A 24,102-nucleotide genomic window follows, 5' to 3' on the forward strand; every position below is an offset into this window, starting at 1 on the left:
CTCCCTCCTGAGGCAGCCCTTACAGCTTTGATATGAGTTGCTCAACAGCTCTTCTAGGAGGGACGGCAGAACAGGGGCCGTGGGAGTTGCACAACTCTCCACCTGCTGAAAAGCTATGCGGAAAGAGGGTCAGGCCATCCACTCAGCTCTCAGAGCAAAACTCCTTCTGGAATATAAACTCTTGCTTTGTGCTTATCTCGAGGCTGAACTCCACCCCGTAGAGAAAGTAGCTTCATGCTAGGTTTTCTTTCTCATGGGCAGGAAAACAAATTTTTTACAGTAAATAGGAGCAAGTCTTTGCAGTATATTGATTCTGCAATGAATGGGGAAAGTGGGAGTCGAGGCTGATCTGCTTTTCCTCTCTAGGGCAGGGAAGCCCCCTGTTATGCAGCGAATCTTGGGGCTTCGCCTTTGAGCTGTGCACCCCACAAGTGTCACCTCACCCCGTCCTCTCTGGTCACCTCCTGAGGAGGGACGGAGCAGCTGGGACACAGGGATGCAGGGAAGCGGTGAGGAGGGACAGGGGAAGCGGGGCTGCCCGAGGTGGGGTCTGGCTGCCGAGGCAGAGAGGGGCTCCGAGCAGGAGGAGCTGGAGAGAGAAACCGAGGCAAGAGCTGCGCCGCTGGGATGGTTGGGAGCTGCGGTTTGAGGGGAGGTCGCTGCTTTTCTGCTGGTGATCGGAACTCAGTGAAAGCCTTGATAATTCCAAAATGCTTTTTCCTACTGCTCTACCCACATCTTCTGTTTTGCAGTGCCCTGCACACAGGGACGCTGTCTGCCTCCCACAGGCTGGCCAACAGCTATGTCCAGGGGACCTCAGACATCCCCCTTCTCACCAAAACCGTGGGCCAGTGCCTCGATAAGACTGTGGAGCGGTTTCCTGACCGCGAAGCCTTGGTCTTCTACCGAGATGGGGTTCGGAAGACGTTTGCTCATTTTAAAGAGGAGGTGAGTGCCTGGTTTGCCCCTTGGAGAGCCCCGGCGGGAGGATAATTGCAGCAGCAGGCACGATGGAGAAATGAAAATGGTTTCATGGCTCAGCTCAGGAGTGAGATGTGTTGATGTGGATCTTCACCCTGTCCCTGAGCAGCGGGCAATGACACCTCCCCAGCAAACACCCGATGGGTGTGTGCTGCCTTTGTCCTCCTTCCAGTCTCAAGATCAAAGGGAGGAAGCAACCTACCTAAAATGCGTGCTAGGTTTCCCAGGATGAACTTTCATACTTTAAAATTATCACCCTTATCTGATGTGTTATAGGCTGATTCAGGGTGTTTTTCTCCACGGGAGTAGGCGCCAGCTCTTGCATTAGTCACTCTGTCAGAGGTCCTGAGCGTGTGGAGGTTCCTGGTCCAAGCACAAAGGCAATGGAGCAAAGTCAAAAGCTTGGCATCAATATCATATGCAAACATGTGTGTGGGTGTATCTGTGCCTGTGTATGTATGTGTGCATATTACATAAAAATACATGTCTATATGTGTTCTGAATGGAGGCCAATATTTCAAGGCTAACTACCTGGAAAATTTCTATTAAATGTGTGATATGATCTTCGATAGGAAATATTGTTTGGGTTTTTTTTATTTTAGATTTACTAGAGTTTTGGTCACACCCATTCAGATAAGTAAGATTAGATGTGCTTACCCTAATTTTAAAGAGTAGGCTGTAATTCAGAGAACAGCTTTTCCTCAATATTTTTCTCCTGCAAGGTAGATTTCATAAATTCATTTGAGAACATAACAAAACTATACAAACTTCGTGAATACCTCAGAATGTTTATACATATGTCTGCACACCTGGAACACACTTACATGCTGTGCAGCAGGAGCACATGCTGTTCAATTTCAGTTGCAAAGATGGTGCTTTTTCCCCAGAAAGCGGTTCCTGGAGACAAATATCCCCACTGCATCCCCTGTGTGATCCTCAGGTTGTTTTGTGTTTTCCAGGTGGACCAGGCAGCAGCTGGGCTGCTGGCTCTTGGCCTGAAGAAGGGAGACCGGCTGGGGATGTGGAGTCCTAATAGATACGAGTGGGTTCTCATGCAGTTTGCAACTGCCCAGGCAGGAATCATCCTGGTGAGGAGTTTGTGTCTGAGTTTTTAGCAGCCTGTTGGGAAAAGACATGGAGGCAAAGAAGCAATAGGAGATGCTGGGGAGTAAAGTTTGTTGTCCCTTTTTTCCACGCTTTTCTGTAGTATATTGGTTATAACTGAATCCAGTGTTCAAACAATATCTGGACAGCCCTCTGCTTTATCCGCTGTGTAGGAAAGCAGACTGCAGAGCAAGGAGCAGCAAGAAATGGGTTGCTGTGAACTATTGCAGTAGCCGATGATAGATGGAGACATGCTTTTGCCTGTAGGACCTATTTTATGTAATATGCTGCTGTCCTAAAGTTACCAGTTATTTAGATCCCTCCTCAACAGGACCTGTATTGCTTCATGGTGCAAATACTTACTTAAAAAAGTAGCCCAAGTTGCATATCCCCCCAAGCCAATTTTCATTTGGTAGTATGACCTGGTACATTGACCAAAATGCATTTTATTTAGACAGTGCACTGCGGTGAGAACTACACTGTACCTTCTGGTGCATTTTCTTCATCGTGGTTCGTCTCGGTGTCTGCTAAGACACAGTAAGAGGGTGGATGAGCTCAGTATGAACCTCATGTGAACTCTAGTGACCAGTACTGCTGCTGTGGAGAGCTGGACAGTAGAAAGCTGGTATTTTTGTGGTTGTCTGTTAAGAAACCTGACTCGCTCTTGAGCTCTGAGTCTTCAGTTCATTGGACGGAACGTCTGCTTGGGAGACAGGAGGTCTGGTTTTGGTGACTACCTCACATAAATCTCTTCTCTGATTGTTTTCTTTTGTGCAAACACGGAATTCAGCTACTTTTTCTGGTGAATGTGAAATCCCTGTAGTGGGGACCTCTTATTTTCATGTGTTGGAGAGGAGGGGCGGCTTTGAGTGCACCCTGTCCCTGGGAGAACTTTTCTATTGGAACGTGCGTTGGGAAGAGGCTTTTCAAGGCAAGGGTAACTCTGATCAACCTTCTTGTTTCTCCCTCTTCAGGCATCTGTGAATCCAGCCTACCAGGCCCTTGAACTGGAGTTTGTCATCAGGAAGGTTTGTATGGCACTTACTGGTAACGTTAATTGATTTGTTATGAGAACGCGCACAAGCAGCCATCTGTTCAAGGGGATAGTGGGGACATGGGACGGATGAGCTGCTGGTTCAGAACTTGGGTGTATCAGGGAGAGCTGGGCTGGTTCTGGCCGTTTGCAAAGCTGGTTCAACCAGGATAGTCCTTTGAAAGAACTAACAGTAAAAAGTTACAAAGGCCAAGAACATCCCAGCACAGACTCCATTCCTTGAGTTCTGAGCAGATTGTTCCAAAATGTAGAGCACATGTTTGTCTTCCCTTCTGACAAACCCCAGAGGGTACTTAGGAATAATTTATTGGCATAGTCTTGGTCTCCTTATTTCACAGACCTTGGGAAACCAGTGAAAACTGCTGAGTAAATAATTTATGTAAATAGTTTATTTGACAAGAATGTGTTTTTTGGAAGATGAAAGTAGTTTGTAAATCTGGGTCAAATTCAGCAAATCTCTGCTGAAAAAGAAATAGAAATTCTTGGAGTAAAGTGCTTTGTTTCAGGGTTATGTAAATGTAAAGGCTGAATGAAAAAATCTTCTTGTTTTCAAAATAGCTCATGCCTTAAAAAGAGGTGGAAAAGTCCCTGTGTGGTGTTCATGGCCACGTGGGGTCACAGGGCTGTGTGTGTTTCTGTGACAGCGGTGACCACTCTTTATTGTGTCCTGAACGTCAACCCAACGTGGCTTCTCATGAGTTTGTCTCCCTTCGCAGGTTGGCTGTAAGGCACTGGTGTTTCCCACTGAATTTAAAACACAGAAATACTATGATCTTCTCAAGCAGTCATGTCCTGAGCTAGAAAAATCCAGTCCGGGGGGAATAAAGAGCAAAAGGTGGGTTAAGAACATTCGGTGTCTCTGCACTGAACTCACAGCTGTGTCCTGCCTTGTGTCCTCTCCTTTGCACAGCACAAGCTCCAGCAGAAGGACCTGCACAGGGTCTCATCTGAATGGTTTAGGTTGTCCTGGAGGTTTGCCCTGACCTACGCAGGCAGTTTTCTCCTTGCTCTGTTATCATTGATGGTACTTTTCTTTCTACCAGGCTTCCTGACCTATCCATTGTCATCACGCTGGACTCCAAGCTGCCTGGCACCTTCCACATGGACGAGGTGATGCAGGCTGGGGACAGCAGCCACATGAAGCAGCTGCGAGCCACGGAGCAGAGCCTCTCCTGCAATGAGCCCATCAACATCCAGTTTACTTCAGTAGGTGCTTCTGCCTGCTCCATGCCTTGTGGTTGGGTTCCTCGCTGGGCTCACGGGGAGCTGAACATCCCTTTGTCTTCTGCCCTCTGAGACTAAGCCCTGGTTCCACTTTCTTCTGTAGGACAGAGGAAATGTTCTGGCATCTCCCCTTGCTCCTGCAGTTCTTGCTACTCAACATTTTCTCAAGGGCTGATGGAGATGGGAGGGTTCCATGTGAATTCTGTCCAAATGAACTTGGGCCACTTTTTTTTGTGTGGTTCAGGGTTAAGATGCTGTTAAAAAAGAAAATAAAGCCTCCCAGGCCTCAGTGGAGAATGAAGCGCAAGATCAACCCAGGGAAATCTCTCTGGAGAGCACAGGGAGCTCATCCTTGGAAAAGGTGTCATCATTCCATGATGCCCTGTGTCTTGCAGGGGACGACGGGAAGCCCCAAAGGAGCCACCCTCTCGCACAGCAACATTGTGAATAACGCCAACCTGATTGGGATGAGGCTGGGCTTCACCGAGCAGGTGGGTGGGGGGAACAGAGCCTGGGGGGGATCTCCACTGCCCCAGAGAGACCACTGGTGTTTCATTTTAGCTTCGTGTGAAGGTGTTTTTTTTTGGTTGTTTTTTGTTTGGTGGTGGTGTTTTGTGGGTGTTTGGTGGTGGTGTTTTGTGTTTGGTTGGGTTTTGTGTTTGGTTGGGTTTTGAAGGGGGAAGCTACATTTTTGTGGAGGAAAATTGTGAAATTTTCACTTTGGTGGATAGCAATTTCAAATGATTACAAGGCTCTGGATGTTGGCTTTGAATTCTGCTGAATGAGGTTTAAATTTATTTTACATGACTTTGTTTCATGTCGTGTATACAGTCTCGCTACTCTTATCAGAATCTGACCTTTTTATTCGTACATGCTTTTAAAAGCTGTTAAAGGCAAATATTTTTATTTGGAGTTCTGAAGTATTTATTTCTAACACCACAGCTTTGATCTGGGAAAAAGATGGGCTGCTTCAGTCAGCCTTCAGAACCTTTGGTGTTTTAAAAAGCCAAACAAAATTAATAGCATGTGCCAAGTCCTGCACATTTCATGCCTGTCACAGCACCTCCTCTCTTCTGCTGTATCAAAAAATAATATGTAAGCATTACCAGACCAATAAGTTTAGCAGACACTGCGAAATTACAGGATGAAATTTTGACATCAAAAACTTCCCAAGCTGATTTTTATTGAAGGCAGGAAGCATCAGCATCGTGCTTCCACCCAATGGGAACACAGAGGAGTGCAGATATCCAGAAAATTTTCAGTGAATCGGGGGAAAGCTCCTCTGTTGGGATCTTTGCCCTTCAGCAGTGAGACGGGCTGCCTGGGGGGCTGGAAGATCTCTTCTGCTCACTCTGGTCTTTGTCTTCGCGCCAGGACTATCGCGTTGGGATCCCCGCACCGCTCTACCACTGCCTGGCCTCGGTGGGCGGCTGCATGGTGATGGCTCTGCACGGCTCCTCCTGCGTCTTCTCGTCGCCCACTTTTGAGGGGAAGGCTGCTCTGGAGTCCGCGTCTCGAGAGAAGTGAGAGTTTGTGTCTTTCTACAGAGGAGGTCGATGCCTCAGGGCGATGCTTTTGTCCCTTGTTTCTCCTGCCAGGCCATCGCTCGTGCTCTTCCTTCCTACCACGGCAGAGGCAGGTTTGCTGGCGCACACATTTGCACAGGAGCCTAAATCCTGCCTTTTCAGCTGCGCTTGGGAGTTTGTCGCGCTTCTCTTTACCCAAAGATAAGGGATTCTTCAGGTCACTGTAGGGCTTTGGCTGGAAAACGTTGTGCTGCCTCTGTTTGCTGCTGCTGGTGTGTTTTTACACTGACCCACCTGCCCTCCAAGTCCAGCTTTGCTGCTGAGAAAGTTGCATTTCCAGCTTGTTCTTTGTGTGTAGCTTGTAAAACAAACAAGCTATTGTTGTGTGTGTATAATACGCACAGATATGGATATTTATGTATATGTCCACGGATGAAGAGCACAGCTGTAGTGCCTGCCCCTGCGCTGCTGCTGTGATGGCACGGGGTGCTGAGCTGGGATGGGACAGGATGGGGTGCTGAGATGGGACGGGGTGCTGAGCTGGGCCTGCCGCTGGTTCCAGGTCTGCAGCTTCACCTTTTCTCTCATTCTCCTCCTGAAGATGCTCCTTTATATACGGCACACCAACCATGTTCATAGACATGCTCTCCCAGCCGGACTTCGAGTCGTACGACCTGTCGTCTCTCCGAGGAGGTAAGCCTGACAGCTCAAATGGAAAAACCCCAAGAACCTGGATATTACTGGTTCCTTGCTGGGAGGCTGGATTAAGCTTTGTGAGCAAATCACTCTTCTGGAGGGAAGAGCTTCGTTGCACGAGCTTTGTGTTTCACTGTTAATTTGATGCTACATTTCCTTTCCTTGGGGTTTCCTTCCAGAAATATGCACTTTTAAGATTTCTTCCGTCTTCAGGCAGATTGGGGAAGAATATTTCTGTTCTATCAGCTGCAGCAGGGAGCTGGGAGCCTGATTTTGCTCAACTCTCAGCAGCCACCACCGTGTGGCAGCAGATGCTTTGTGTGCTTTAGGCTGGCGCAGTCCCTGCAGCAGGGCTGTGCTGGGACTTCTCTGACCTGGAGTTTCCTGCCTGGTTTTGAAGTCATTCATCCGAGTACTGGAGAGGGTGTGAAAACGTGTGCGGGAACTTCCCCTCTTGTCGCAAAAATAGCTGAGCCAAAATGGGGAGACCACCAGCTCTTTAGAGAAGAGAAGATGGTGCTGGAGCATAAAGAAATGCTTAAGCAGATTACCTCATTATCTCTGTGAAAAATAATCCCGTTTCATCTTGTTTCCCAGCAAAATCTATATATCTCCCCACTCTTTTGCTCTGTTATCCTAGGATGGAACAGGTGAAAATGTGATATGCACTCTTCCAAAAGGGCTGGTCTGTGCAAGGCAGGAGGAAAGGGTTTTTTTGGTTCTGTGGGAGTGTTTGTCCTGCTAAAAATCTGTGCCTTTTCCTGCTCTCAATCTTTCCTTTTCAGGAACCGCAGCTTGGACTGGGTTTCTGCTATAGAGTTTATTTTCCTAATGAGTGAACTCTTGCAGTCCTTGACTCATTCAGGCAAACTGGCCTTGCCGCAGCCTTTGCTTCTGGAATAACCAGGACCTGTATCCATAAAAATATAAAGCATTTTGACAGGAACCGGTGTATCCCAAAGGTCTTGCCAGTGTTTAAATCTAGGAGTGCAGAACCTTCTGAGGGACCACTCCTGGGAGCAAATAGATGTTTTCCAAGATATTCATATTTCTCTTTTTCTTCCAGGCGTCATCGGAGGTTCTTCTGTTCCCCCTGAGGTCATAAAGATGGTTATCACCAAAATGCACATGCGGGAGGCCGTGGTGAGTTGTAGCTGCTGTGACTGGAGCTGCAAGTGCTGTTTGTCACAGTGAGACCCCGAGTTTGGGCATCTCTGCAGCACAGCGGTACCCAGCGGTGCCGGAGCTGCTGGACCAGGGGCGATGGGGCTGTGGGGCTGAGCTGAGGAGTGAAGGAGCCAAGTCCTGGAAGGAAGAAGGGGGATCCTGCCTGGTTGCTGGTGGGGTGTCTGGGAAGGAAGCTTTGTAAGAAGATATTCGATTCGGTGTCATAAACTGAGTTTCTGCTGGTACACTCGAAGGCTTATAAACCCTTTTGTTGTACATGCTGCAAGGATGACAGATTCTGGAAGAGGCGTTGCTGGTTTGTATCAGCGTGGGTGGCTGCATGTGTTCATTTTGCTGCACAGCTGTCAGTTCTTTCCCTGGCCTGCTCTGCAGGCAGATCGAAAAGCCTGTTGCACGCGATGTGTTTGAGTCTGAACGTGGGATCGGCACCATCCACATGTGCAGCATCAGGCATTGAATTCCTGGAAGGGCAGCACGTGTTGGAGTGCGCATCCTGCTGCTCCAGCGCATGTCCCTGCACCCCCCAGCATGTCCTGCATGTGGATGGAGACAGGCCACCAGCGAGCTGGTCACTGGCACTCTGGGTGACGCGTTTCACAGGCAGGACCCACCATCTGCACGTGCGTGCCTGTGAGTGAATGGCTGAGCCAAAAAAGAGCACTTTTTTTGTTTTATTTTAAAGGAAATAACTTTGCTGCTTGCAAATGCTGAGGAAGCAGACTGGTGTGATGGACGAACACGTGGGCTGGGAGTCAGATTAGGCGCATTATTCTTGGCAGACCTGGACCGCACCAGGGTTTTGCAGGGGTGACTGTGTTCTGCTGCAGACCAGGGCAGTCCAGGACATCTGTCCTGGAGCCGTCTCAGAGGCAGCCAGGGGTTTTTCCTGTATGTGATGCTCTTAATGCTGAAAACACCAGGGACAGCTCTGGTGCTGTTGCCTGGACTCTGTCAGGTGACAACTACCTATTTTTATAGTAGGCTTGAGCTGGGCATCACAAAATATTTTCAGACATTACTGCAAGTGCCCAGGACTCATTAGGTGTCACGTGATGCTGCTTTGTAGAAAGAGAAATAATAAACACCTCCCAGACAGTTGCTCTGCCCATAGGATAAAGAGGATTAAGTCTATATTTGTACCACTGGTTTCGTGCTACCTCTGATCCCCCAGCCCTCTGACAGACACAGGGAGACTTGTTGAATTCATCTTTGCAGCAAGAGCTTTATACAGAAGATGTACATAAGAAAATATACAATTTGATTTCTATATAGGAGACAGAGGAGCTTTCGTCCTCCTAAAGGTCATTTACACTCAGTTACAGAGGAATAAATATACATATATTTATAGAACTCTTTAGGATTAAAAAAAAAAAAAACAACAAAAAAAACAAAACGAAAATGTAGTTAAGTTGCAACTGTGGTATCGTAATAGCCGTGATAAACCACAGTCATCCTGGTGTCCTGCCAGACCCTCTGGAGCATGGGCAGAGAGAAGAGGGGTGCCCAGGCCGGGCTGCATGGTCACACCGTCTCCTCTTGGACGTACATGCGTCTTGGTAGACCCCACAGAGTGGGAAGGAATCCAGTCTCCAGACGGCTCCAGTTTGGGGGTTCCCAAGTACTGCCTCACTTGAAGGATATTTTTTTTTGGCCAACATAGAGAGATTGCTGCCTTTTGACGTGAAAGGGCAGCTTGGTCTTGGGGCCACCGGTTCTTGGTCATTGCTTCACCTGTTCCCCCTCAGCCCTGGCCTGCAGGGATCCCCTCGTGGGAAGGCAGAGGAGTCTCTTTGTGTGGGTTGAGACCAATTTTCCTGATCAAGCAGCTGGGGGAGGGATGCTCTGACCTTCCCACTTGCTTCCACTCCACTGGAAGGGGAGAGACAGCGACCAACTGGTTGATCAGGGACGTGGGTTGTGTTGTCTCTGGGGAAGATGACTGTTTTTTACTGGCAAGATCTAGATTAGCTTGTCTTAGTACGGTCATGCATAGTTTAGTTTTAAAAAGTTGCCTGTTTTAAAATATATAGATGTCGGAAAAGATTGGAAAGGCGGATTCCATCCTGTGATCAGCAGAGAAGCGGAGATTTGGAGGAGGCTGGAGGTGTTGGGATATATCAGAAATGTTTCCTGACAGGTAGGAGAAGCTTAAGGAAGGACTCGAAGTCAGTAGTTTTCTGATGGCTGATGTGACCGGTCACCAGGACAGGCCATACCGGGGTCTGCTAGGGGAAAAAAAAGACAGAGAAGTCCACATGTTTAAGGAGATTTTTCAGGCAGATCAGTAAACTTCTAGCATTTGCCTGTTGGTTTTTACACTCGGTGAGTGAATGAAGCCCATGTTGAAAGGGAAGAGTTAGGAGTCAAGGAGTTATTACGAGATCCCACACTAGAGGAGACGGGTTGGTCCCGTCCTGGACCTCTCTGCCAACTCTGTGTGACTCTTTAGTATCTTACCCAAAGTGGTGATGGTCAGGAAGCACTTCCTTCATAAGAGAAGAAACCCAAGAGCAACATTTTCAAGAGTAGGGAATTATTTTGGTGCCCTGGTTCTGAAAATCCGGGGCAGATAGATTTTTAGAAACTGCCAAGCAGACTTTCATCTGAAATGTGGTCGCCCCTGAAATACAGACCCTCACAGCTGACACCTGGAAAGCTGCCTTGCTCTCAAAGGGTGCACAGTGAAGTCAGAAGTACTTCATATTCCTTAAAATCATGGTCACCACACTGGAGTGGGTTTATGTGCTGCATTTTGGCACTCACACCTGCAGGTACTGAACTTTGTCTTCTGCGAGACTGGAATAAATAGTTTTCTATTTCATTAATACTTGTAAACTTGTATGAGAGAGCTGGATGGAAGGTGCTATAGAGAAACCAGGTGTTTAGTGTCTTGGTTTTCTTACTCTCATCACAGAGGAGTGAACTGGAATTGAGTTCAGGCAGGGAGAGAAGAAGGCTAAAAAGGGCCAGACCTGTAAATAAGATTAAAGTATCGTGGTTTAGAAAACTGAAGTTTTTCCATCCTTAAAGCGGAACTTTACCCGCCCTACATGGAACGACTGGTATTTCCATCTCCAATCCATGAAACCTCTCTGGCACTGCAGGAGAAATAACTTTAGGAAGACACAGAACTGGCATCACCCCTGACATTTTTGTCGTAAATTTACTTTCTCCATCCTGTTATGCACATCCTTAGGGAACTGGGGACCAAATGACCATAACTGGGTTTCAGGCTTCTGCCTTGTCCTTTCTGTTATGACAAGGCACTGGGACAACCCTTGTTCGTACGGTTGTTTACTTAAAAAATGGAGCAAAGGTCCCTTTCCCAGGAGCTTAGAAACTTGCAGACTCATCCAAAGTCCTTTGGAATCCAGACAAGCTCTAGAGCTATTCCTGGGGTGGGGAAAAGCAAAATGCTTGGTATGATGTGATGGTAATTGTGGCTTTCTTGCTCCTCTGTGTGCTGAATTTAATACTCTTGGTAGTTTCCAGTTGTGGAAGGTGTTTATGTGGCAGGTTTTCACAGTTGGTGTTTGGGTTGGTAGATGTCAGGAAGCTCATTGCTCAAAGAAAAACCAGCCCTGTCTCTGAATCACCTTCTGGCCCAGAACAGTTTATTCAAAGAATATTTGCTGTCTCAAACCTCCCTCTTCTGGAACACTCATTTGAAGGCATCAGCCCTTGTTTTTAAATACCTGAGTGTCTTGGATGGGAACTGTAGTTGCCGAAAGACAGGTGCTGGACTGAGAACTGCTCCTTATGAAATACATTGATTTTCATATGGGCTGGGCAACTTGGGGTCAGACTTCCCAGCAATGTCGTGTCCTGGATTTTAAACCAGACCCAGAGAGGACCTTCACTACGGCAAAAGGCTGGGCATCTCCAATCGGTTAGAAAAGTGAAGCGTGTGTGATCCAAGCTCAGGTTAAGAGTGGGCTAAATCCACCCTTGTTTTGACACTTAGTCACACATTTCACCCCTACTTGCTGCCCCAGGCCTCTCTTTAGCCCTGTGTGTGTTTTACAGGGTTGACTCTGTCCCTGATGCTCCAGGCATGTTCTCTGCTCTGGGAGCCTGTGGAGCCCAGAATTGCCAGGAGATGGAGCAGCTCTGAGCGCAGGTGTCGGTGGGTGAATGGATGAGCTGTTCTGAGCCAAACCCTGGTGCCATTGAGGTCAGAGACAGAAGTCCTCATACCTTTGGTGACAACAGGGTTTCACAGAACCACAGAATGTCCTCAGTGGAAGGGACCCACAAGGCTCGAGTCCATCTCCTCTCCCTGCGCAGGGCAACCCCAAAATTCACACCGCGTTTGCTGTAGGTCTGACTAAAAGTGATGCATCTTACGTGTTCAATGGCGGCTTCCCTTCCTGGACCTCTTGGTGGGGAGCTTGCAGGTGCGGAGCGCCGGGGTGTCCCTGATGGACTGTCCCCGGTACTGCGCTGGTGTGGAGCAGGTCTCGTCGGTGCGGGTGCGATTGCCCTTGAGCCACCTGGGACACGGGGGAGAAGACCAGGAGTTTACAGGAGGTACAAACCGTCAGATGATGCTTCAGCATCCTCCTTGTGCCTGGCACAGCTCGGGGGGACCTCCCTTGAGGGGCCCCCAAGGAGACCTCAGGGAAGGGGTGAGGGAAGGGTGCGCGGTGCCGTACTTGCGCAGATGTGCCAGCTGGCAATTGCAGTGCCAGGCGTTCCTGGAGAGCGTCAGCGTCTCCATTTTGTCGAAGGGGAAGTTGCGGGGCAGCTGGGTGAGCCGGTTGTTCTCCAGGTGAGCAGTCTTCAGCGCGGTCACGCCGGCGAACGCGTTGTCTGCAAACTAGAGCACAAAGGTTTTCTGGTGAAGAGCGCTGAGTTAGGGACAGGGACTTCAGACCTGTGTGCCTCCGTTCAAGACTTTTAGTGGTATAAGCATGGAAAGAGCATGAGAAAGAGCGGTGGGTTGGGTCCTGGCTTACTGGAAGCTCTGGACACCTAAGAGAGGCATCAGGCTGGTGGGCTCATGGGTGATGGAGTCTCCTGCCTGAAAAGAGATGCATCCCAAACCCATGCAGGATTGTCTTTGCAGACACATCCCTAAATAGAGTGAAGTCTGGCACCCTCCTTTATTTTTGAGCCATGCTTCTCTGTTCTAAATGAAGATATTTTCTGTGTGTGTTCCTTTCCAAGGCTGGAAATCCTCCCAGCGCCTGTTACCTAGCCTGTCCTGGAACGGCTGAAGGAGGGAGTGTTTGTGGCGTCTGAAGGGGCTGTAGACTTTGGCAGTGCCGGGGGCTCCGAGTGGAAAGTTACACTTGGCATCCAAGCAGTGTAGAAATAGAGGCGGGTTTCCAGCACCTCAACCTCCTCCGTGTGTTGGTGGTGGTTTTTTTTTTTTTTTCATTTCCAGTGGGTTGTTTGCAAGGAATGCTGCAAGATTTGTCTTTTCTCCATCAATGAGCAGGCTTTAAGGGCAAGCTTCCCTTAAGAAAGCTGCCAAAAAGAGGAGAGAGGCTGTAGACCCAGCTCTGCAGCCCCTTCCTCTCCTCCCTGTGGTCTCACCTCTGGCTTTTCTCAACCCACGGTTACTCAGGTTGGAAAGTTTCTTCTTGAAAGCAAACTTCAACACAAACTTCAAACCTCAACACATACTTCATTGTGGTGATGAACCGGAGAAGGGGACACTGACGAAGCACAAAGCTCCTCTTGGTTATGACAAACCGTTTCTCCCTCTTCTCAAAGCAGGGGAAAGCTTTCTTTAAAGGGTGGAGAGGAGACTCGCTAGGTCTACCAGAACCCCCTCCAGTCAAAGACCTGTGCCCCATTTCTGGCCAGAAGCTTGCACTTCAGACGGGACCATCAGGCTCTCTGCAAGCTCTCAAAGCTGGAAAGACTGACAGAGGAAATGCAGTATTTTAAGCTGGGAACTTTTGTCATCATCCAAATTAAGCAACGTTGGACGGGATTAGAGCTTAGCTAAGAGATTCCCAGAGTACCATAGCTGTTGGTCAGCCGGCTGTGCTGACCTCTGTGCTCCAGAAGTGATAGCGGAGCTGCTCGGAGTGATGCTGGCACGCCGTGCGGCGGGGCGGCAGCTCCGCTTTGGACAGTGCTGTACTGTCCCAGCTGCTCATTCCTTTCCCAGCGCCAGGAGAAGAGTTCGCATCTGCTGGGAGCAGCTGCCGTGCTGTCTGCCAGAGCATGCGCTTGTGAAGAAATGGGTGATTTTTTTTTTTTTTTTTTTTTTTCCCCTTATTTAGGTGGAGGATTTCTGCTGTAATTTATTTTGCAATAAATATATAGATAGGGGTGTATGCAAAGCTCCCAGGATCTGCATTGCCTGGTTTCTGCTTGTTCTGCTCAACTGCAATACAGGCTAGGACAGCTTTGTGGGGAAGGGTTTGCTCTTGATCAGCTCTAAAATCCTGCAGCCGTCCAGGGAACAACGAATGACAGTATTTTTGTGAAGCAGAATGAGCTGCAGTAAAGATGCCAGCAGCATTTAAAGTATTTGGTAATGATTTCCCAGGTCATGAGGCCTCTGTGATTAGATGTCTCCCAACAGTGCAAAGTTCACGTGTGGGCCATTTGGATATGAGACCTTTGAGGATTTAGAGAGGAAACCCTGAGCTGGGATGAGAGGTTTGTTTTCCTGAAAAAGAATGCAAGCTCTACAGCTGCAGAAGCCCCCCCATTAGTGCTGATCCTTTAAACTGGTGCCTTACTGGGCTAGTGTGGTGGAAAGGAGGCATCTGGCTGCAGAAGATTCTTTAAAGGTCTCGTCCACAGGTGGTCACTAAACAGAAGAAAGTCTTTTTTGCTGGGTGGAATTGTTAACTGAAGCACCTCAGCATTGTGAGTTAGTCTAATTTCTGCAACATATAACCTGGGATTGTCTCTACAGCTGGTACAACAGTTTAGATGTAATTTTTGACTTGTGTATGGTGAAAGTGCCTTAAAACTGAGTCTACAGAAGTGCTGCAACAGCATGTCTAGGGTCTTGCCTAGAGAGGTCAGTAGATTGTTTTGAAGTGCCGAGTTTGCTTTACTCCCATCCTGTAGAGGTTAGTGCTGAGAGTGGGAAAGGGCTTAAATACTGACTGGGTCCTACTGAGCTGGTTTAGGTAGTGGTGTTCTCCACCTGGGCAAACTGTAACTTTTGGGTTTGAGCGTTTTGGGATGCTATACCCCCTTGAAAACTGCTGTGATCTATTCCTGGTAGTTTTCAGGTGATCAGCTCATCCCTGTGGGTACTTTAAGTTGCTTTGTTGCTCAGAAATTCCCTTTTCCTTCACATCTCCCTGCACGTGGAGGCTGTTGCTTTGCTGTGGAGTGCTAACCTACTGTACCTGGGTACCCTTTGTCTTTGGGCTTCCTGGCAAAGCCTCATCCTGGGGAGAACTTTCCGCTCCACCTGCCTGGGACATCAGGCTGCAACAAGGTGCTGCTGCTCTTGCCTTGTGCTCCCTTCTGTTCTCGCCTGGCATTGCAGAGGTCCTAACACGAATGATTCCCCAAGTGGGATGCTCCCGCCTATGGATCATGCTTTCTCCCAGAAGAAGGGAGTTGTTTTGCCATTCCAGTTACCTGAATGCCCCTCCTCTCCAGCGGGAACAGAGCTCCTTTGTAAGATGCTGCGAGAGTTCCTTTCGAGAGAGCGTCAATAAACAAACCTTTCTTTATAATGTGTAAAGTTGGGAGGCACGGGGGGAGGTGAAGGTGAAGGTCCGTGTGCCGACCTGTCTGCAGGGTGAGGGTACGAAACTGGTATTCATCACCCCCCCGAGAAGCATCCCCCTCACGACCTACAGCAGGTACCCAGGCTGAGGGAGGGGGCAGAGCAAGGTGGCAGCACCCTCCAGTCCCTCGAGGATGAGGCAGATGTTCGCCTCTCACCTCACGCCCTGTATCTGGGATGACAGAAGGAAGGTTGCTAATTGTCCTGGAGCACCCCAAATGCCTTTCCTAATGACTGGTGTCACCTCCAGCTTGGAAGGAAATGGGCTGCCTTTCCAGGGAGTTTGATCAGCTCTAGATAATTTGGTTTTGCATAAAATAACAGAAGGGCGAGTGTTCTGTCTCATCCTTTGTTTGGACCATGTCAGGGGTGTTATCAGCTGGCCAGTGCCTCACCGTCTGCAGAGCCTGCAGGTCTACATCTCCCCTCTGTGAGAGAGGGACAGCAAACTGAGGGCTTTGGAAAAGAAAAGAAAAATAAGCCCTGTGTTTCTTATGCGGAGCAAACGCAAAAAGAAAGGACTCACCTTCTTCAGTTTCATGTTGTCCAGGTGGAGTGTCTGCAGGTATCGCCCGAAGGACTGGAAGGCGTTGTCGGGGATGACCTCAATTGGGTTATGAGAAAGCTTGAGTTCCTCCAGCACCCTCAGCTTACTCATTGCATTCACGGGATAGCTGCTCAGCTGGTTCTTGTCCAGGTGGAGGACAGCAAGGTTTTCTACATCCTCCAGGGCCCCGGGCAGGAGGTTGTTGAGGGAGTTGTCGGAGAGGAAGAGCCAACGCAGGTCTTTAGCCCCGTTGAAGGCTCCTGGTTTCAGCTCCCGGATTTTATTGCTGCCCAAGTGCAGGATGAAGAGGTTGACAAGAGGGGAGAGGAGCCCTTTGGGTAGGTCTGGGATCTTGTTCTTGTCCAGGTACAGGTAGGTGAGATCAGACAGGTCATCGAATGCTCCTGCCTTTATAACACTGATCTGGTTGTCAGTGAGATAGAGGTAGACCAGGCTCTTGAGCCCCCGGAAGGCTCCGGTCGAGATCTCCTTGATCCGTGAGCTCTGGAGGTGCAGGGACACCAGCTTTTTCATGTCACGGAAGCCGTTGGTTGGCAAGACAGGGAAGTTGTTCTTCTGCAGGTTGAGAAGCCGCGTTTGCTCAGGCACCTTGGGGATCTTCTTCAACCCCGCGTTGTCGCAGATGACGTGCTGCAGGTCTCCGCCGTGACAGTGGCAGCTCGGGGGACATGCCTGCACGATGGAGGTGAAACACACCAGTAGGCTGAGGACATTTAAGAAGAAGCCTGACCGATTCATGGTCAGATCTGGAATTAGTGTGGTGGGAAGAGAAGCAGGAGGAAGAGGAGGGAGGTGGGTGGGGGAGAGAGAAAGTAACTGGGTTTGCAGCATGCTGAACACAGCCCTATTTATAATGTTATTAAAAAGCAAAATCCCTTCCCACAAACCGCAGGCAGCAGCCAGTTGGAAGCAACTGGATTTGGGAACTTAGCGTGAGCTTAACCCCTTGGCACCAGGCAGAGAGCGTCCGGTCCTGCCTGGCCCCGCTGCTGAAGCAGAGGCAATTTTTCCTCTCTGCAACAGGGAGGCAAATGGTCAGGATGACAAACGCAGAACCTGCTCTCTGGGGAACCTCTCTGGTCCCTGCTGAGCCCAGCAGGGCCCAGATTCATCCCTGGAGGGGGAAAACAACTTGTTTTGGTTGAACGGCATAGCAGGGAGCACTGCTGTGCTCCACACCACCTCGTGCTGAAGTTCTCAGCACCCTCCTGGGCTGTGTTTAGCATCAGCTAGTTTGGGGAGAAGCACCTTGTCCTGTTATCACAGAGGAAGGTTTTTAGGAGGTCTTGTCCTGTTGATTTCAAAGGAGTTTGCTGAGCAGGGATGGGAGAAGATGGGAGTGCTATGGGGTCATGCCAATGGCCAACAGTGCTTGAGTTGCTCTTGCAATGCAAAACTTGGGTTGAAGACTTCCGGATCTAGACTGTGCCTGGGAGTTGGCCAAGAAAGGGAGAGCAAAGATAGCCTTAATTTCTGCTGTGTTTTTCCTATGAGCAAACAGAGTGTGACACGTCCAGAGCTGGACGTGGTCAGGAGACCCATGTGAGGGGGTTCTTCTCGGCACGTGGCACCGTGGAGTGGTGGCTGGTGCCTTCCAACAAGGGATGGGGTAGTGGCAGAGCCCACGGGGAAGCGGTGGGATGTGGGTGGCGGGTATGAAATGCTGGACAGTGGTGACCTGCTGCGTGCCCAGCTCAGGTGAGGTGGATGACAATGTCTGTGGCTCTTAAGATGAAACTATGGACAGGGAAAAACGTGGGATGGTGAGGCAGCAGAGCAAGGAAATAGCTGCTGGAGCTGGGATTAGGGTCTGCCTTGGCTTCTGTCCTGGGGTGGCAGTTGCAGAGGTGAGTGACAAACACAGGGGACGTCCCTTGCTCTCCCAATATAGAATGTAAAGCAGTTAAAAGCCCAATGCCTGCTTCTGTGAGTGTGAAGAGAGAGATCCAGGGGTTGTGGGGTGGGGTTTGGAAGTGGAACATTTTGAACTGATTTCCAGCCAGTTCCTGGCTGCAGCAAACAGCTGAGAGCCCAGCACATAACTGGGAGCTTGTTGAGTTTTCTGCTCCTGGGGCTGGCTGCAGAGCCCCAGCGGAGCTTTTGCAGAGGCGAGACGGGCTCGAGAAAGGGAGGAAATCCAAGGGCTGACTTAGGACACAGACTGGCTTATTCACTGAGATTTCTGGGTTTTTCCATTGTTGCGATGAGGAATTAGCCAGCACCGAGCATGCTCCGGATGGTGTTATGCAAACTGCAGCTGTCCATCAGTGTTTTCATTGTGTGACTAATTTGAGGAAGAAAAGGGGCTTCTGGGGTGTGAATGTAGGTTCAGGGGCAGATGGGGTTTGCTGAACGATGATGTAATGTGGGACCTGGGTGCAAACCGGGCCATGTCAGGTTGCCAAGGGCTGGCAGCCCCGAGGTGCAACGCCCTGCACTGAGCAGCTGGGACCGCACCTCGGCACCTAGGGCTGCTCCTGCCTCATCTCCGCAGAGATGCTCCAGCTGTAGGAGCTCCAGGCTTCTGCCGGAGGGGACCTTCTGCAGGACCTTCTGCAGGACTGCTACTGTAGTTACTGTAGGTTTTAAAACTCTTTGGTCAAAACAATAGTATTTTTGCTTATGCCTGATTCAGTAGGTACCACAGTGGTCACACATGTGCTTTGATCTCTGGAGTAGCCCTTCGAGTGTCTTGGTCAGGACCTTTGAGACAGCAAAAGAGGAGGTGGACAGAAGAACCCTGTGTTTTCCTCCTTTGCCTCTCCAGGTTGACCGGGACTGAGAGTGTCCAAGTGTGTGCTGCTCATAAAGCTCAGACAGGGAGCCAGGCGAATGATCAGAAAAGAAAAAAAATCACCTCTAAAGCATCATCTATTCACTGATTATTTTTTTTTCTCTGAGCATGTTCAACCACTTTAATCTTACTTGTAATCATTTGATGAACAATTCCTGCGGTTCTGTACCAGCTATACATTGCAAGAGCAACTGATGGGTGAGATTAAAAGTCCAGCCTGTTTCTGCAGGACAGTGAAGCAGCTATCTGCTCCTTCCCCAAGTGCAGCTGATGGCTGATACTTGGCTTTCCCATCACCTTGCAAAAAATACCAGCTACCAACTTACTGCTTCTGCAGAGATTTCTGCTCGTGTGGGTCAGATTGGAGCAAGATGCTGGTGAGGGCCTTGCAAACCCTATCCATAAATACATCCCGCCCAAATGTATTTCTGGAACAAGACCCTTTTCAGAGGTTAAACTGCCTAAACCTCAAACCATCTTCTCATCTTTCTTCCTCTGAAGATAAATTTCCCTTTCTTCCACTCTCTATCTCTTTGCTGGCCAAGGCTGCGGGTTTTGGGGGACAGGGATGCCCTCCCCGCAGGGATGTGTGTGTGTTGTGGCTGGAGTGGGTGGGCTGTGGATGTGGGTAAGACCTGTAGCTTCCTTACGAAGATGCTGTGTTGGAGCTGCCACGATGCTGGAGCAAGGAGGGACAGTGTCCTTGCCCTGAGGGCTCCCACCAGTGCCCGTGGCAGAGGTTTGCTGGACACTGGGTCATTTTTGGTCCCGTGGTGGGGTGGCAGCAGGATGGTGCTCCCGTCTCCTTCTCAGCTCCGTTTCTCCAGGCACATATGTGGAATAAAAGGAAGTTCTTTCCCTTCATGTTTTTTGATTTCTGTGCCTCGGTGAGCACATTCCTGTGGCGGGAGCTGGTTGGCATCTACCACGGCTGGCATCTTGCCCTCGGGCTCCCGGCTGTTTGTGTTTTGAGCTGCTTGCTGACGGGGTCTGCTCTTCCCACACCGGGTTCTGTCCAAAAAACATCCAGCCATCCTCAAAAGCTCGCCTGGGTCCCGCTGGCGGGCGGCTGGCAGCCTGGGAGTGACAATGGCAGCAGTGTCGGTGTTCCCTCTGCCGCGGGGGGACACCGCAGCAAGCTGGGTCCCCTCCAGCCCCCGCTACCTTGCAGGTCCCCTGGGACTGGCGCTGCGAGGACATGGCAGAAGAGGCAGGATTATCCTGCCGTCCTCTCTTTCTTAATTGATAAACAGTTCTGCAAACATTCCCAGTGCCTGGTAACTTGCAGATGCTGGACTCCTCTCCTTCTTGGAGGTCTTGTGGGTTAAGCAAATAAATACAGTTTTCGAAACAGTATAAATATAGATTTGGGGTGTTTCTTTGGTGCTGTGGGTCAGAGCTGTTTTGATACAACATTTGGGATGGTCTTTTCCATGTTTAATCTTTATTTCTGTTACTATTGACAATTCTGGCCTATCAAGACAGCTCCATGTTAAACTATTCCATTGCTCGCTTCAGCCTGATTCTGTAGCTTTTAAGGGGCTCCAGGTCTGCTTTTGCACATCGGTGCACGCTAGCACCAGTGTAGCTGGCCTGGAGTTGCAGGCTTTTGATTTTTTGGCTGGAGGTGAAGGCTCAGGCAGCTTGGGGGGTGTCCTGGGGTGCACGTGCTGTCCCCATTTACAGCCTTGCAGAGCTGAGCCCCTGCCTGTGCCTGGCACTGGGAGCAGGGTGGGAGAAGGTGCAAGCTCTTTAGTGTCCCTGGGGGGTGTCCCAAGCGTGGGGCACCCAGCAGGTAGCATTTGAGGAGCCCTGGTGGGTGGGAAACAGGGAGCCCAGAGGGTCTCCAAGGTCTCCCCTCTTCCAGGTGGTACCTGCGTTTTCATGATGTGTGAGTGTCTAGTCGGTGACAGTGGCATCTGGGGCTCTGAGTTCAGACCCCAATTATTGTTTCTATTTTATTTTTTCTATGCTTGGAGTGTCCCCTTTGCTGCGGAGTGGAGCTGGAGGAGGTGCGGGGGGTGCATCTCCATCCTTCTGCTGGTTTTCTTCCACTTTAGCGTGGTCTCCACCCAGTGCTACGTTGCCAGCTTGGCTTCCCGTTGATGTCCACCCACCCTCCCCTGCTGTCCCATCCCAGCAGCTGCTGCGTGATGCTCTTGGCCTCTCCTGTGAAGCTCCTCCAGCCCTGGCTGCCCCTCCCCAGCCCTGCTGTGTCCCCCCGTGAGGCACCGAACATCCCCCCAGCTCCTTGCTCTGCCCAGGGCCCCTGTCCTCTCTGAAGAACCTTGGGGATTTCTTTCCTTTGCAGAACACCACCCGCCCCTGCTTGACTTCTGACTTTCCCAAATGCTCCCCAGCCAGGAGTTGTCCCTGTTCCCAAAGCGGAAAATCAGCTCCACTTGGTGCCAACTTCCCTGCTTGGCCAAAGTGAGACCTCCCCATCCCATCCCACCTCATTTCTGGGGAGGACCTGATGAGTAGCTGGTTTCAGTAGCTGCAGGAGCTGTGGTAATGTGCTGTGAGAATATTTAAAATGCAGCATGGAAGGAAGCAACGAGATTCTGGACTCCCAGCCACATCTTCAGCGAGGGCTGAGCTCCCCAAAGCCACGGAGATGTTACTTGTGCCGAGTTTCCTTCTCCAGTAGCTTTGAGCACTCAGGTACCCCCAAAACAGTGGTTTTCCACCCTTGCAAGACTCTATGTTTCTAAACGTTTCTTCTCACTTTTTTCCTTTTCATTCCACTTTTTCTAAATGCATTGGCACTCAGCAGCAGGGAGGATGGGTTTAATTATGTAGCAAAGACCTTTTATCAAGCTGTGGATACACCAGCAAGCCACTGCACATGCCTCTGCTGGTTGCCACTGGGCTGGTTAGCAAAACCGGTGAAATATTTGCAAGCCTCAAGACTTCTGCTCAGCTTGGAAAGAAGAGAAACAGCTTTAACTCCAGACCATGAGGAGCAGTTTTTCCTGACAGTACAATAACAGGAGGTTAATTTTCAGCGGCAGGCTTGGCCCAGGCAAGCTGGGTTGCCGCTTTTGCAGCAGGTCTCCTCCTGAAGTGAAACCATTGCGTGCTACAGCACAAAGACGGTGCTTTGGGCACCTGATATTTTTGGGAACTTTTTAAAGCCCCATCCAAACTGGGGCTGTCTGGCAGCTCTCCGGCTGGGGAGAAATGCCAGCAGGATGGCCACCCTTGGAGGTTTGTCCTACAAGACCTGCTTGTTTGTGTCCTGACGTTTTGGACACAAAGATGGTTCTGTTGCTGGGGAAGGAAATGAAATCTCAATGTGACATAGGCTGGATGTGATCAGAAGTTGCTGGCTGGTGGTTTGTTGGTTTTTTGTTTTTTGTTTGTTTTCTTTTTTTCAGCAAAGTTGACCTGAAGGTTCAGGAATATTCCAATACAATTTGGGATAGTGGAACACCCCCGAAGCAAGGAGACATGTGCCCCCAGAGGACAGAAGAACTCAGGGTGATCTTGGTAGAGAGTGGCTGAATGAGGGAAGATTGGCTGGGGTTGGCTTCAGTGGAGATGTCTGAGGCAGACAACTCTCAGCATGGGGTTTGGGGATAATTGGATCCATCCGGTGTGTTACACTGAGAGGGATTCAAAGGGCCTCTTAGAGGTCCCTTAGCACATCTCCTGGGTTGCCAGTCTGCTTTCTGTTGTTCATTATGCCTTCTTTGAAGTCTCAAAATCCCTATTATTTCATGCTCAATTTGCTGCTTTTTTCTGAGGCCAAGGTCGTCTTCAGCAAAGCTCAATTTCTGTCCGTTTTAGTTTGGCGGTTCACGTCCTGCCATCACCCTCCAGCGTGGCATAACCAGAGAGTGGTGACGAGGGGCACGAAGATCCTCCCTGAGCATTCTTCAGATCCAGGACCTTGTGCCTGACCTGCTCCAGTCCCACCCAGTATAACCCCACTTGGGGTACTGGTGGCATCGAAACCAGCCTTTTCATCACAGCCTTTCAGCAGCAGTTGAATATAGAGGGAAGTGGGTGTTTTTATTGCTGTTGAACACTGGGGAAAACCAAGGAGCAGAGAGCTCATGTGACTCGTTCCAAGTTATGCAGTAAATAAGCAGCATGGTTGGGAAAAACCCAGGGTCTTCAGAGTCCCCACTCTCCCCACCAGATCAGTCTGCCTCCCAAATGTTTACTAAAGAGACTGGAGTCTGATTGTTTTTACTTTATTTTTAATTTTTAGACGCTTCTGTCTTCAGGCTGTTTTGCCTGTTCCACAGTGGCCAGTGTTTAAACAGCACTAGCAGGAAATGTTTTTGAAATGTGCTTTAAAAAACACAGTTCTGCTAAGATGTTCTTTTTATTCCTGGTTTAGACAGAGGCTTAGGATTCACAAAGAACGAATCTCTTGTCGGTAGGAGTAAGGCAGCAGTTTGTTTTGGAGCTGTCCTTGTCATTGCTGAAGGCAGGACTGATCCGTGTGCTGGACATTTGGGGTCACTTGTGGTCCTCACAGTCAAAAAAGGATTTACAGTCAATTATATTCTATGTTCTCATAGCTCCTCTCAAAGCCAAAGGTCCAAGCTGGATTCCTGGCCTCTGAAAAGCTTTGCTTTGACACTAGATTATAGCTCCAAGTGGAAATTATGGAGCTGATGCAGAAATTATTGGGTGAGGTTTTCTGGACTGAATCATACCAGATGACAAGGCTAGATGATGCTAAGTGTTCCTTTGGGCCTTGAAAGCTATGAATCTTTGTGGGTATCTCCAAGCTTAAATTGGTATGTGAGGTTTTGTGGAAGTGTCATTTCATCTCGTGCTGACAACGGAGCCGTTGGAGGATGCTCCACGTGTCAGATGAGGGTTGGGAAGGAGAACAGTGCTGGCACGGGGGCTTGCTCCAGCCACTGCCTCTGTCTGCAAGTGCAGAAAAAACTATCCCAAGAGAGAAATACTGTCTTGGAAATGTCAGGATCAAGATCTTGGTGTCTGGCTGCAGAGCATGTTGCTGGGAAGGGCAGCGATGGGGCAGGAGGCTGAAGGCTGGAGGTTCAGACCCAGAGTTGGTTGCCCAAAGAGGTGGTGGATGCCCCATCCCTGGAGACATCCCAGGCCAGGCTGGACGGGGCTCTGAGCAACCTGAGCTGGTGCAGATGTCCCTGCTCATGGCAGGGGGGGCACTGGGTGAGCTTGGGAGATCCCTTCCAATCCAAACCATTCTGTGATTCCATGACCTGTGTTGCTCCCTGGGCTGAGTTGGGAAGCCCGTCACCG

At 49.6% G+C, this 24,102-nt stretch overlaps 2 protein-coding genes across 4 annotated transcripts in view; one reads left to right on the forward strand and one right to left on the reverse strand.

The window, feature by feature from the left end:
• Nucleotides 1-24,102, forward strand: part of ACSF2 (acyl-CoA synthetase family member 2) — a 32,794-nt gene that overhangs the window by 4,007 nt on the left and 4,685 nt on the right. Inside the window, exons 2-10 of one of the 2 annotated variants that reach the window (XM_065647718.1) lie at nucleotides 753-948; nucleotides 1,941-2,069; nucleotides 3,060-3,113; nucleotides 3,856-3,974; nucleotides 4,183-4,345; nucleotides 4,759-4,854; nucleotides 5,738-5,886; nucleotides 6,491-6,582; nucleotides 7,652-7,728. In XM_065647718.1, the coding sequence (XP_065503790.1) occupies nucleotides 753-948; nucleotides 1,941-2,069; nucleotides 3,060-3,113; nucleotides 3,856-3,974; nucleotides 4,183-4,345; nucleotides 4,759-4,854; nucleotides 5,738-5,886; nucleotides 6,491-6,582; nucleotides 7,652-7,728 (1,075 nt within the window). The remainder of the gene's footprint in view (nucleotides 1-752; nucleotides 949-1,940; nucleotides 2,070-3,059; nucleotides 3,114-3,855; nucleotides 3,975-4,182; nucleotides 4,346-4,758; nucleotides 4,855-5,737; nucleotides 5,887-6,490; nucleotides 6,583-7,651; nucleotides 7,729-24,102) is intronic. The other variant, XM_065647719.1, reaches the window with a different exon arrangement.
• On the reverse strand, nucleotides 8,891-16,869 carry CHAD (chondroadherin). 2 transcript variants are annotated; one of them, XM_065647805.1, is made up of 4 exons: nucleotides 16,017-16,869; nucleotides 12,429-12,592; nucleotides 12,121-12,266; nucleotides 8,891-9,998 (listed from the first exon to the last, which is right to left on the reverse strand). In XM_065647805.1, exons 1-3 carry the CDS (start codon nucleotides 16,794-16,796, stop codon nucleotides 12,125-12,127), a joined length of 1,086 nt encoding a protein of 361 aa, XP_065503877.1. In that variant the 5' UTR covers nucleotides 16,797-16,869; the 3' UTR covers nucleotides 8,891-9,998; nucleotides 12,121-12,124. The 2 variants fall into 2 exon arrangements, with proteins under 2 accessions (XP_065503877.1, XP_065503878.1); XM_065647806.1 differs by having other exon boundaries at nucleotides 8,892-9,995.

The sequence above is a fragment of the Caloenas nicobarica genome, chromosome 18 (assembly GCF_036013445.1).
Source record: "Caloenas nicobarica isolate bCalNic1 chromosome 18, bCalNic1.hap1, whole genome shotgun sequence".
Lineage (NCBI taxonomy): Eukaryota > Metazoa > Chordata > Aves > Columbiformes > Columbidae > Caloenas > Caloenas nicobarica.